The sequence below is a fragment of the Lepidothrix coronata genome, unplaced genomic scaffold, assembly GCF_001604755.1.
Source record: "Lepidothrix coronata isolate B3197 unplaced genomic scaffold, Lepidothrix_coronata-1.0 Scaffold122, whole genome shotgun sequence".
In the NCBI taxonomy this organism is placed as follows: Eukaryota; Metazoa; Chordata; class Aves; order Passeriformes; family Pipridae; genus Lepidothrix; species Lepidothrix coronata.
This window is the reverse complement of record NW_016690302.1, coordinates 1550148-1564407: the sequence shown is the minus strand read 5'-3', so window position 1 is coordinate 1564407 and position 14260 is coordinate 1550148. Positions and strand designations below refer to the sequence as shown.

Here is a 14260-nt window from a genome sequence, read left to right as displayed (position 1 = left end):
ACAAAGGTGCACAGAGGCTGCTGTGATTTACCCTGTTGACAAAGACCATGGCAGCCAAGTACAAAACCCAAGGGTAACAGGGAGTGGAAGGGAGAAGTTACCCCACACAGAACTTTACTGCTTTACAACACACGGCCACAGTTTCTCCTGGCATCCCCAAAACCACCTCTGGTGTTTTGGCTGAGGAACAATTTGCACAGGACAGCTCCAAACAGGTCACGTCTGAGTGGGAGCAGAGGGATGCAAGTGGACCCTCAGTGATACTCAGGTGGCTGCAGAGCTCTGGGGAGAAGTAACGACATTGTGCACTAATCAGAGAATGGTTCGGGTTGGAAAGGATCTTAAAAATCACGTAGTTCCAATCCCCTGCCACGGGCAGGGACACCTTCCCATGCACTAGAGCAGGTTGCTCAGAGCTCCACCCAGCTTGGCCTTGGACATTTCAAGGGATGGGGCCATCCACAAACCATACCAAGCAGACTTACCAAGTCACGACCATGGCAACAGCTGTAGCTTCCCATTTCACAGCAGGTCTCCCCAGCTCTGCTAACCAAGGATCATTACACCTAAGAGCCTGGCCGAGGAGGTTGGCCACACAGGACCTCACCACACCCTCCCTGGGGGAGCAGATGGCTGCAGAAAACACAGACAGCCTGGTCTTGCCATGTCTTGGGATGGCAGAGGAAGGGAGCACAGGATGTGCCAAGCCAGGCCCACCATGGGGATGTTTCAACATAGTTTGTCTCAAAGCTCCCTGGAGAATGACTTTGCCCAGGAATAAGAGCAGGTCCCGGACATACAGTCAGAGCTGGGAGCACTGGGGGAAAACAAAAGCAGGGCTGGTAACCTGCTGTGAGCCTTATTTCAGCCTGCAGGCTCTTGGACAGAAACGAGACCACAAAAACAAAAACCAGCTTCTTTCTTTCGTGCCCACCAACACAGCCACAGGCTGGTCTTGCTCACAGCCAAATAACCAGACCTTTACAAGTGGGTGCAAATATCCTTGCTCCCCACAACTTTACCACATTACACTGCTCCTGAAACTGAGCCACTCCAAGGCCTTCCCAAATGCCAAAATACAACCTGCTTTCAAGATGAGAACCACTGTCACCGAGCAACAAGGGACACTGAGACACTGAGTGACTCCTGCAGCCCTGTTCTGAGGTCCCACAGGTGCTTCTCTCAACATCAAAGCCAGTTGTGCCCCTGTGTGTTCCTTCCCCCTCCTCAGCTCGCCAGGATTTCACTCCCACACCAATGCAACTACTCACGGGGCTACTTGGAGAACCGAATCAAGATGAAAAGTAGTGGTTTGTTCCAACAGTCAACTCCTGGCCTTCAGTCTCTGTCCCCTGAGCTAGTGAGCAACTTCTCCCCCCTTTTTCCCAAACCAAATTTCCTGGCCTAGCCCAGCTCCATTACCTCCAGCACCTGCCTGGCCATGGCAAGTACCCCTGGGTCTGATCCATATCGAACCCATTTTCGGTTTGCCCCTCCCGCGAGCAGCACCTCCCCGTTAGAAGCCTCCACCCTTCCCGTACATGCCTTTCCAGCCAGGCCTCCGGCTGGCCTGGCACCTCTCCAGGCCACACAGCGCTGGAGGAACGTTCCTGCTGACTGGCTGCAGTGAAAGCCGTGGATCCCTGCATTCCTCACAGGTCCGCCTGCAGCCCGCACAGATCGGGCTGCGTTTTATGAGGCGGGTTAGCCAAAGTACACCCCGCAGGAGAAAAGGTTTACCAGGTCTGCCCAGCCCCTACACATTGCAGAGGCACTTGGTTGGAGAGAAGGAAAAACGAGGAGGGAAAAAAAAAAAAAGGATCTCCAAGGCTATAAATGCGGGGGGGGGGGGAAACTCTGGACTCAACACGTACGTACACGTGCTACAGAAGTGATGCTGCAGCCTGCTCTGCACCCACCCCCTCATGAAAGCCAAAAAAAGTCTGAATACCAGAGCCTTTCACGGCTTGTCCCGTGATATCCAAAGCCTTTGCATCCCCGTGGCCCTTTCCCGCCTCTGCTATCCCTGTCAGAAACGCACGCAGCTTTAATTTAATTTCCCTCTGAAGTTCTTGATTGCTGAGGGAATGGCTCGTGGCACAGAGCAAGATAAACGAGCTAGAATTTCCTCGGAGGGGGGGAAGGGAGGGCGGGGGAATATCAGCTTTCCAGCACTCCTAGCAGTGGTAAAGGCAAGCTGTGCCTCTTTTCTGTGAAAAAGAAAACTTCTCTTTCTACTCCATCCTAGAGCATTTGTTCTCTCCCCTCGTCTGGAGATGCTGCAAAATGCAAAGTTAAACACCTAAACTTGCTCTTGGCCAAAGAACAGGTTGAAGTGGCATCTGCCCTGGAGATCCAGGGCAGGATTGGGATCATTCCAGCCACAGTCACTCACCTGGATGTGGATGCACATGTGCCCAAGCACAGATCATTCCCTTTTCCATACAGACACCCCAGCATGGGACAGAACACCCCCCACCAACTTCTGCACCTGCACAACACCCAGGGGAGACACTCACACCTCACCTGGGCAAACCAGCCCTGCCCAACCCCTGGGCACTGCACAGAGTAACAGAACCCTTAAGGTTAGAAAAGCCCTCCGAGATAGCTGAGTCCAACTATTAACCTGACACCTCCCTGTTCACCACTAAACCACGTCCCCGAGGCGCCACATCCACAAGTTTTTCGAACACTTCCAGGGATGGTGACTCCACCACCTCCCCAGGGCAGCCCGTTCCAACGCTTGACCCAGGCGCTCCCTCCCCTCCCGCACCCTCAGGACACCCGTGCCAGCCTTTCCAGGCTTTCCCGAGGGTGCCACCGGCGCGAAGCCCCCCGAGCCCCCCGCCCCGCACCAAACCCCGCCCCGGGGCGGGGGGTGACCCGCGCCCGCGGTACCTCTCGGGGAAGTGGGTGTCCCTGTGCTGGGGGAGGCCCTGCTTCCTCCGCTGGCTGGAAGAGTTGCTGGCCGAGGGGATGTGCGCTTCCATCGCGCCGGGGTTCCGCGCCGCCGCCGCCGCCGCCACCTCTTGCCGCGCCCGCAGGAGATCTGGGACAGGAGGGAAGGGATGAGCTGCTTGCCCGGCATCGACCCCCGCACACCCCCCCTCTCCCCCCAGCCCCGCGGATGGACGGACAGAAAACACCCGCTGCCCTCCCGTCCCCGCCGCGGGGGCTGCTCCGGGGATGCTCCGGGCTCCCCGCGGGCGACAGCGCTGCCCCGGGGCTGCTCCCGGCCGTGCCCGCAGCCCCTCGGGCGACAGCTGCCCCCCCGCCGCCCATCCCCGCGGCTCCGGGGCTCCGGGAGAGGCTGCCCGAGCTGCCCCGGTACTCACACGGCGGAGCGGGCTCGGGCTGCTCTTGGCGGGATCCGCCTCCGCCGCCGAGGGAGTTTGGCAGCGGAGGAAATTGTGCAACTACGGGAGGGAGGGAGGGAGGGGGGGTGGATTTGCTGTTTAATTGCCTTCCTGCCGGAGGGAAAGAAGGAGGGAAGGAGGGGGGGAAAAGGGAGGGAAGGATGGAAGGAGGGAGGGATGGATGCGGGGAGAGCAAAAGGAGAGGGAGGATCTCCCCAAACTGCCGTCTGCCCCCTCTCCGCGGGCGCGGAGCCTCCCGGTCGGTCCCGAGAGGAGCCGCGGTGGCACCTGACCCGGGTCCCGGCCCCGCCGTGCCCCCTCCGCCCCCGCTGGGCTCCGCCGAGGTTATGGGGGCTCCCCCGGGGGCCGCAGCGTTTGCCGCGTGTGCTCTGCCCCGGTCGGGACAGCATCACCCCCCCGAAACCACAGCCCAGCATCTCCAGCTGCTGCTGAACACAGGGAACAGGGGGAGCCACTTCCCCAGGTAGCCTCTTAAATCCACACCTGACTCCGTCGTTCACCTGCCCGGGGAACACCCACCCCTGCTCCCAGGGACAGCCTGGCAGCGGTCTGAGCACCCAGGGCTGCTTTCCCAAGCATGGTGCCCCCCCCAGTCAGCCACCCACATCCTGGGGGATGCTGTGGCCTCACCTGGGCAAGGGGTGAGGGCTGGCCCTGCAGGGTCTGTACCTGCCTGGCACAGCTCTGCTGTAGGAATGGGAAGGGCCTGGTCACAGAGCAGAGGAGGATGGGGTACAGGAGGGGCCCCTCCCAGCCTTAGGCACAACACTTCCATCAGACATCAGCTGCAGGTCAGAAATGCACCCCTCATTAAACCTGTGCTGCCCTGGTACCACTGCAGAACCTGTGACCTGTGTCACCCTACCTGTGACACGTGTGCAGTGACAGGTTATACACCTGTACAGTCTCTCCAGGGCAGGTGTCAGCACAAGCTGCCCACACAGGGGCTGTGTGATGGACAGTGCAGGCACAGCCACAATCACCTCAAGCACCACTAAAGGGGATCACAGCGAGCCCCAAGGAGGAGCAGGTGATGCAGGTACAGCTGATGTGCTGCTGCTCAGGGAACAACAAGGACTTGAGACATGGACACCCGTACCAGTCGCACTGACAGAGGCTTTTCCAGAGTGCTCCTCTCTCCCAGTTAAGCATCAGGAGCCCCTTAGTCCCTGTATCTATATAAAAACACCCCATACACAACTTACATCCCACACCAAAACCTCTGCTGCCATTCACATGGCACACAGGAAACTCAGACGCACAAGAGCACACTTGGAGACCTCCCTGACATGTTCACTGAGCACCAGGCTGCAAAAGGAAACCAAAACACAGCTGGGGAGAGGAGGAGAGGGAGATTTATCTCAGTGAACACACCCTGGGCAGGATCAGCTTGCACACTGAGATTGCAAAGCCCTCCACACGTCCATCCTCTTCCCACGATGGATTTGTAAAGCCAGGTTACTATAAGAACAATGCACGACCCTGGTGATGATAGACTTCCAATTTCCTTGCCTTCCTTTATACCACCATGCTGTTTTCCTTCAGTCCTGGAAATCCCAGATACCCACATCCCTGTTAGCCCAGCCTGAGCTTCCTCAGTCACATCATCCAACATTTTGGTGACGGTCAGGGCTGAAGCCCCGTGGTGGGGTGGAAACACTTACACAGCTGCTGTTTTTGCTGGCAGTAAGGAGGGCACCGGTGCCTGAATTTCCAGCCACACTCACACACGCACAGTCCTTGTCCCCACACCCCCAGCTGAGGGGACAAACCTTAAAATGACGCTTCTGAGCTGCAGGGGTATGTAAGGAACACCAAACCCCACCGGATCACGTAAAAAGGCCCAGAGAATTCGCGGAGCCAGGGGCCGTGCACCTCGAAACGTTTATAAATTAATTATCTGAAAAACCCAGGTCACTCCTCATTGCCACAGCGCCTGTAATTTAGAAGTCTGGCGTGCAGCCAGTTCCAGGAGCTGCATTGATCCTGAATGACCGCAACAACCCCCTGCACACCCACCCTCTCCTCGCTGCTTTCTCCCCCCTCCTCCCCTCCCCTGCGCCCCTACCCCCTTGCCCAGACCCCCCCCCCCTCCCCCAGGATCTGTTATTTACAATCCTGCACTCTGACAGTTGGGAAATCAGATTGATTGACAGTGGGACGCTGGCGGATGGAGGTTCCAGGCACGGAGACAGACTGAATTCAGAATGTGGGATGAATGCCACTGGGAGAACGGGGGCGGAGAAGGGAGGGGGGGGCTGGGGGAGGGGGCCCTGAAAAGCAATTAAAAAAAAAAAGATTTCTAAATTATTAACATTTTTTAAATTATTAATGTTATTGGTGCCTCCATGTGAGCCCGCAGATAAACTGCGCTTTGTACTGGCACTAATAATTTATAGCCCAACCAGGGCCCTGTGGTGTGGAGACAACCCAAAAATACACCAAGTTTTGTCTTGTCAGTGTTCCACGAGGGAGTCTGTCCGTGCAGGCGCCTCTTCTCCCCCTGCCCACCCAAAACCCCAGGGTGACCCCCTCACCTAACAAATGCTGCTGAGACAATTTAATCATAATCATAAAAATACGTCAGGCTCTCAATGTAATGAGCTACTCTGCTTGTTATAAGGGAGAGCAGTTCTGCAGCACATGCTGGTGGGATGGACACGTCCCTGAGTCCAGCAGCCATCCAGTGCCAGGTTGGGTGGTCTGTCGTGACTGTCTGTCACAACACTGGTACACACAACACATTTTGAGCTGTGTATTTGCTCTGTTGTATTCAACATGGTCTACATGTGTATTCTACATGGTCTAGATCTGAATTACTTGGTTAAATATTCAACCTGGGCACAGGAGTGTGTCACCCTTTTGTGGACAGTGTTACACGCTGTCCTCTCCTCTGTGTTCATCACATGTACATGTGAAACTCCAGCCCTATGGCCCTGTATCCCTGTGTTTGCAGGAGCCCTGCAGCTCTGAAAATGCCCGGGACAGCTCAACACCACACACAGAGCATGTGCCATGTTCACCGGGTCGTGCCTCAGCACAGGTTTGTGCCGTGCCTTTGCTGATAAGCAAATCCTTACTCCACAGCGAAGGGAATCGCCTTCCTGCCCCCAGAGAAGCCAATCAAATCAAACAGAGTGGAAAAGAAGACAGCCTCTTCATTAACCTAACAAGGAGCCCTGGGGATTTACACTCAGAGACCAGAGATTCTCCTCCAGCTCTTGCTGGATGCTTTGCTGATGCTGCTTGTGCTCCTCCCCCGGCTCCCCGTGTGAGCCCTCCACACCTCGGGCAGGAAGCAGCAGAGGGACAGATCCTTGCACAGCCCTGCTTTTCAGTGATGCTTCAACCCTCTGCTTCCACGACTGGGACAGCATCACCTCTTCCATCTCCCTGGCTCTGCCTGATCCAGAGAGCTGAGTTACTTCCCCCACCCCTGGCTCCTGCAGCGCAGGACTCGGTACAAGGCATGGCTTTGCTCAGGGTGAAGCTGAGCCAGTGGCAGCAGTTTCAGCTCTCCCGAGGGAAGGTGAGGTGGGCTGAGGAACCCCTGGAGGGAACGCTGCATCCTGGATCCTGCATCCTGCCAAGTGGATGCAGGGCAGATCCTGTAACTGCCTGGTGCCCCCTTTAGGCACAGCGCAGGACACGCTGGATCCAGCCGGCTCCTTCCACAGCCCAGGGAAAACATACCAGCAATCCTTCAACTCACACTGCACCTCTTAGGTCCCAGCACTGCAGGACACTTATCCCCTCCGGGCACCACTCCAGCCCCCAGGAGAAGGCAGCAACATCCTCTTGCCATTTCCATCACTACAGGGCAGGAGTGTCTGGCACTGCCTACATCTCACAGCCCTGCTGTGTTATCCCAACTTGCTCATCCCCCTTGCTCCACACACTGTGACCCAAATAAAGGCTTACACCAGAGATCCTGAACATTCACACTGACACAAACTCTTGAAACAAAGGAAGGACCCCTCTCACCACCACTGCAAAATACACAGTAGTGATACTGTAGGGAATCTATTCCAGTAAAGAAAAGTGTATCCCCATAGAGAGCTACAGAAGGAACTGGCACTTACAGATGGTTGAGGGGAGATGCCCCCACGGAGATGGTGGGAGAAAAGGGTCTCTAGGACACCTTTTAGCACCACTTGTATTCGCTGCATGATAAACAGACAGCACTGCAGCCCATCGATCCCCCTCAGGTGCACACTGGGGGGGATTAGGAACCTTTACAGGCACCACGAGCCCCTCCTCCCCTCTGCAGATCCTGTACCTCCGTGGCTGGGCACTGCCATGCTGTTGGCCAGCTGGTAGAGACGTTGCTGCTGCTGCTCTTCAAAGGTGCCATGCTCGTTCAGTGCTGACATCATGCGTCTGTAGTGCTCCTCCGGGGTCATCTGAGTCACCGAGTCCTCCAGCAGAGGCGTGTGGGAGTTTTCTGAAGAGCAGAAAGATTTGGGTCTTTTTTGTTTTTTTTTTTTCCCCCCGAGAAAAATACAGTGGAAAATCACATAAGTATAGGGACAGTGCAAAAAGAAAGAGATAAGGGGGTTAGAGGGATATTAGCACAAATTCCCACAACTCTCTAGTGTCCCCACTGAGCCTGATGTACCAAGCTGCCAAATCAGCTGTCCTTGTGCTCAAGATGTACCATTTTATGTGGTCATCCTAACAAATCAAACCCCCAAACATGGCTACACTTACACACAGAAAAGCCCCCATCACCCAAGCCCCCATCACCCAAAAAACTCAACAGCTGTATTTTCTTCTTCCTCCTAAAGCACCAAGCACTGCATGGTAATAACCCAAAATTGCCAGCAAGCTCTGTACCCCCAGCGTGGCAGAGGGGACTGGGAGGATGGAAGAGTTCACCGAGTTCTCACCCTTTCATCTCAGGGGACATGAGTTCTTTTTTCAGCTGGTACCTGGCGAGACATGCACCTCTTTCCCCCCACCTTCTTAAACACTCACGAGGACACAAAAACGTGAGATGCTCATCACCCAGTGCAGGGAGGTGATGCTGGCAGTGATGACATCCACCTGCCCAGCTCTTGGGGCTGGGGGGAGAAGTCTCAGGAGCAGGTTGTTCCACATCTGTACATGTGGCTGAGCACCCTGAGGCCATTAAAATCACACCCAGGATGCCTCCCTATCCATCTTCCCGGAACGACTGCAGAGCCCAGGAGGAGGGAGGTGCTTTGAGGAAGGCCCTGCCTGCTCCTGGGGCAGGAGGGATCCCGGTCTGGCAGTCAGGGAGAGAAAACCACAGAGGCTTTTCTGTTTACTGTAAGCACAAATCAGAGTAATTACCACTCTCCCCGCCTTGGCTGCTCTAACACTGTTTTATCTCGGATCTTCCCCACAGGCAAAGCCTTTTCATTACTCAGAGAGGAACTCCCAGTAACAATCTGAGCAGGCAGAGGGGGAGGGAGGGACGGGCTCCCCCCACGCTGCAGTCACAAGACCACCACTGTGTTCAGTGAGTGACAAGACCACCCCACCATGTGCCCCAGGTTTGTGCTCCTTCATTTCACTGACTGAGTCCCCTCAGGGACCACGGCAGGTGATTCTGCTGCCAGACTGGCTCCAAGTTCAAGGTGGTGGCTCTGAGCACAGGCCACTGTGAGGAACACACAGGCACTGGCCATCCTGCTGGGAAAAGAGCTGTGGGTCTCTCCCAGGTGAGACAAAGGCCCCTAAGCTGCCTATCAGAAAATGTAAGTCTGTGGCAGACAAAAAACAGCCCAAGAGACAGAGAGGCTGTAAAACGTGGCCCTGCCACAGCAGCTCAGGGATTGGGTCACTTCTGCCTTGCACAGAATGAGAGGTGAACGTGCTGTCTGACACCAAACCCATGGCACAGCCAAGCACACAGGGCTCAGATTTTGGTGGATGAAACCTTCGCATGTTGTAATGAAACCACCCTCTCTCCAAAACATAGGAGGGAATAACAACAATAACAGCAGCAATAACAACAACAGCAACAACAACAACAGCAACAACAATAAATATTATTATTATTATTTTAAAAAACAGTCTGAGCTGCACAAAGTTTCAGTACAAAAGGGTTGCATCACTGGCTCCCAAGGCACTCTTCCTCTGCAGAAGGGAAATGACCTCAGTCCCCTCCAGCTCAGGTCAGCCTCCCAGCACAGCAATTTGTGGCTCTACCTGTAACCACGGATCTCTACCCCACTGACACTCATCTGCACCTCAGGGACCACTGGCTTCCTGTGCAATCACAGGGTCAGAGGCTGCTTCAGGCTTGCTGAGATGAGGAGCTGGGTTCCCTATGTGCCTCACCCCTAGAAGCCAGACCCCAAAATGAGAGGCTGCCCTGGACAACAGCCAAGCCATACTTGCTCCCTCCCACTCCCTCCTCCAGCACCCAAACCTGCAGGACACCCCTGGTAGAAGCAGGGGAGTGGTGGGCAGAATTCCCTTCCAGGTCCCCTTCCCTCCAAGTCACTCCCAGGGGCCACATTCCCACATCCTCCTCTGCTCTCTCACTGCTCCTGCCACCTCCCCCAGGGATGCAGAAGCACAAGGTTTCAGTTCCCTTCTGATGCTCTTAACCAAAGGTCTAAGGAGCAAAGCCACATGCCACAGACCTGATTTAGAAAAACACTGATTTTTTTTTTCCCCCACAGCTGTGTCATTAGAGGAAGAAAAGGGAGGGGGGGAGGGGATTTAATAACACTTAATTACCATAAACTCTATCGGATCAGCCGCAGAGCAGATTTCAGGTGCAAGGAGGGGAGGGAGAATGGGGGTGGCAAGGGAAGGCTGAGAGGAAGGAGGAGCCCAGGGAAAGGCTGGATTTCCACACTTAAAACTTGGAAGATTTCACATGACTCAGCCAGCAGTAATTCCAGCTTTGCTGAAGCTTTGCTGTCTGCTTTTGTCATTACCAGGGGTAATGCGGGAGACTGATCTCGCCAAATCTCCTCCAGCCGCCAGGTGTGAAATGGACTCTGGCAGGGCCAGGGGAAGGCAGAGCCAAGGCAGCATCTGCTGGGCCCTCATGCTCTCTGCCAGCCCCCTCCTGTTCACCCGAGCCAAGGGGAGCCCACCTCTGCCACCGCTGATGGCACAGCCACGGGAAGCTCCTGGAGGACACAGCCCAAAGGACGTGTCACTGCTGCACAACCTTCCCACAGGATTCCGTAAGGTCCATCCTCTCCAAGCAATTCCAGGCAAAACACGAGCACCCAGCCTATCCAGCCCTTCTCCTTTGCTACAAACCCATGACAGGCCAAGGTTCCCTTTATCCAACCCCAGTCAAAGCTCGAGGAACCTGCTGCAAATGCGTCTCACTGCAAACTCAAGGCCAGGTCTTGGTCAGCAGCTTTAGGGTCTTCTCTTGCCAGGGCAGGGGGAGGCTGTGCCCACTCCCACCACACTCAGCAATCTGGGTTTGGGGGGTGGAGGGGGGCAGTGAAGTTTTTAGCAAGAACAGGGCCAAACCTTGTTCCTTCATTTGGCCTATTTGGACAGCTGCCAAAGCCACCAACACATGGATGTTCCCCTCCAAAGGAGAGGGACAAACTGACAGAGGCTGGATCTGAATTGCTCAGCTGCAGTCCAGCTCCAGTTCTAGTTCATCACCCAAAGACGCAGCAAGACTTTGTTTTGTTTTAAATGATCCACAATAGCAAAGAGAAGAGAATGGCAGAGGGAGCAGCGTATGAGCTCATCGCCCGCCCCAGGGGGTGAGCACAATATTGTTCCCTACGTGTGTTTTCCAGCACTTCGTCCAGCCCGGCTTCCAACCTTCCCAAACGACGAGGCTCCTACCAGATTTATTTTTCAGCGGCTCAAACGGGAACCAAAAACGCTCTTTGCTGGTTTTTCCCTCCTCGGTTTTTGTTTCGCGTCTCGGGGTACGGGGGGAGCAGATCTCCAGACGCGCTGCTGCCGCGGGAGAGCGAGGGTTTCACTTGGGGAATTGTCTCCTGGGGAGAGGAGAAAGCTTCCTCCGTGACCTGCCAGCACAGCCCTCGCTCCCAGCCTCTGATACCGCTCCCATTTCCATATTAGACGCGAGAACGTTCTGCTCTGTTTGACAGCGGCGTGGCCCCGTTTCCACCGAGATAGGGCTCTCTTTTGATCTCTGGAGCGCACACTGCGAGCTGGGGAGGGGGAAGGGAAGGTGGCTGCTCCCCTGCTGGAAGGGTTTCCAGCCCTACAGGTGTTTTTTCACTCAGTCAGAGAGCGGGAGTGATTTCCTTGGCTGCCTCTGTTCTCCTCGCCTTGTCAGGCGCGGCCACGGCAGCACGAGCTGTGCCATGGGGTCACTCCTGCTCTTCAAAAGGCTGTTCCCCAGACAAGGCAGCTGTGCCCCGAGCAAAAGCTGCTTCTAGGGCACTGTGTGATGGAGAGCAAGAGCTGCTTCCAGGGCAGTCTCCGGTGGAGAGGGGCAGAGTCCTGCCTGGAGCCGGTCGCCGCCACAAGGGATGCGGGATGTGGAGGAGCAGCACCTGCACAAGGCACAGGACCACCAGGCTGGAGGAGAAGGAGGGCTGTGTCCCAGGGAACACTGCAGACCCTGCTCCTACTGCAGCACAGCGTGAGGCTGCACAGGCTCCAGAACTCCAACCGGTCCTTGCTTCCCTTCCCGCTCCTAAATCACAAACTGCACTCTGGGTCCCAGCCAAGCCTGGGGCTCCAGCACAACCTCACACTTTGCTCCACTGCAGCAGTTCCCAAATCCCAAGTAACTGGCCTTTAGGGCCCATCCCATTTGAAAATGGCTTGTCACACAGCGTGGATCATTCCATTTCCAGCCAGAGCTGGGAACACAGGGATCATTTCCCTCCATGGCACCCGTGACACGGGAGCGCTGCCTGACTGACAGCAGGACAGGAAGGCTCCTGGGAGTTCTCAGCTGTGAGGTGCTGTCACTGTCTGGGCCTTAAGACAGCAACACTTGCTGCAGCCCCTCCTTTTACCCCCTTTCCATAGCAGGGAGTGGGGAGACAAAGACCCCCAAAGCACAGAAGTCTGGGCCCCTCACTATTCCAATGGTATCCCAGCATCAGCACAGCCTAGGCTTAAATTCCTGCACAGCACTGGAGGGAACAGGGGCTCTCCAAAGATCTAATAAAAAAACAGGTCACATGGGAGATCACTAAAAGGCCCAGCTCCAAATTTCCATTCTGTCTCATCTCTTTCAAAGGGCAGGGAAGGATTTCCGAGGAAGAAAAGTGGGAGCAGAAAACAAAACTTTTCTTTATCCAGGGCTTCCTGGGAACCCCTGGAAGGGAATCCCCCCAGTCACTGGGAGCTAAGGAGCAGGATTTAGATCCCAAGTGCATCCTGCAAAGCCAAGGGTTCCTCACCTGCCTCACACTGCCCTCAGCCCACCCCAGAAAACAAAAACGGTGGGAAGGCCAGAGGGAAGAAGTGGAATGAGATCATTTGACCCTGCTGCTCCCACGGCAAAACCAATCCATTTGTGCCAGTTCAGCCACTTTACTGGGATGACTCCCAATGCAACAGTTTGGTTTCAGACAGCTTGCTTAAAGTTTAGCCCATTCTCAGCCAGGCCACACAGGTTGCTGTTACCTGGATTCTGATACCTTGGAATTACAAAGGATACAAACGCAGCAGAAACAGCAAAGTGTCAAGTGTGTTACAGGAGTCCCATGTCTCATATAACAAACATGTTTCAGAATCTATAGAAGCATCCTGCTGGAATTTTCCTGCACATCCACTAGAAACATTTCCAGGATAACAGGAATAGGGCAGATGAAAGCAAATCAAGGAAAACAGATAAAGAGTAGCAGTATCAATGGTTCCCAGTAAAATCTAAGGCACTTCTACTGGTATAAAGGAGTTAACAGGCAGGAGAGGGTTACATGAAAGAGAAGATTTAGTGTGTTCTCAGGTGATGTTGGCAATATTCTATTAAGTGACACCAGCATTCAGAGTATGCTGCCTTCAGATCATAATTTGGGGACCAGAAACAATATACAGGAACATTCTGTGAAATCAGGATGCAGAACAGGTCCCTGCAATGTATCTTCCTAAAGCATAATATAAAGCACGTAGTTTAAGAAAGCTTTAGGACAAACTGCTGCAAAAAGTCCCTTCTGAGATTCCCTGGATGGGTTATTGAGGATATACCCCTTAGAGAGTCTCAGCTGAACTCCAAACCCATGGAACAGGATCTGCTTTTAGTTGGTTTTTTTTTTTAAAGTGGCAAAGAGTGCAGGTTAGGCACAGTGATTACACAAGACGGGTATTACTGACAGCTAATTAGTTTGAACTTAACAACAAAGCCTTTAAGTAAACGGCCTGCAAAACCTCATTTACCCAACCTGGAGACAAACTCATTAACTGCAGGCTCCATTACCCACCCCACTTTGCCAGCCCTAAAGAAAGTTTAAAAATCGCGTTCACAGGAAAAGAACCCGAAGACAAACCAAGAGATTAAAAAAATAAAAAATAAACCCCTAAGTAGAGAAACCTTCTGCAGATTCCATCTCTATAGGAACAGAGCCATAAATGCATAAGAGAGAACTAGGCAGCCCTATTCTCCCTGACAGGCTTCTTTTTTTTTTTTTTTTCCCTTTTAAAGGAACAGATGCCAGCACGATAAGCCTGCGTGTCTCTCTTTATATTAAACATGTAATCAAGACATTCTGCCCGAAAAAAGTGGAAACACCCCTAAAAATCCACCTCAAGGGCTGCGGCTCGCTTTTTTTTTTTTTTTTTTAAACCGTAATTTCCAGAGGTAAAAAGAGAAAACTCGTGCATTTTGCAAACTAGGATTTGTCCCACTTTGGAGTAGCTAGAATTGAATATCCAGGTGAGAAAGAAGAATGCACTGCCAAAGGTTGAGTTTAAAGCAGAATTCCCCCTTTTTAGGTTCA

The 14260-nt window shown here is 54.0% G+C and overlaps 1 protein-coding gene across 1 annotated transcript in view; it reads right to left on the bottom strand.

Annotated features, from left to right (window-relative positions):
• SAMD11 (sterile alpha motif domain containing 11) overlaps positions 1 to 14260 on the bottom strand; it is a 115461-nt gene that overhangs the window by 22747 nt on the left and 78454 nt on the right. Inside the window, exons 9-10 of the mRNA XM_017825686.1 lie at positions 7657 to 7821; positions 2899 to 3049 (exon numbers count right to left, since the gene is read on the bottom strand). Coding sequence (XP_017681175.1) covers positions 2899 to 3049; positions 7657 to 7821 — 316 coding nt within the window. The remainder of the gene's footprint in view (positions 1 to 2898; positions 3050 to 7656; positions 7822 to 14260) is intronic.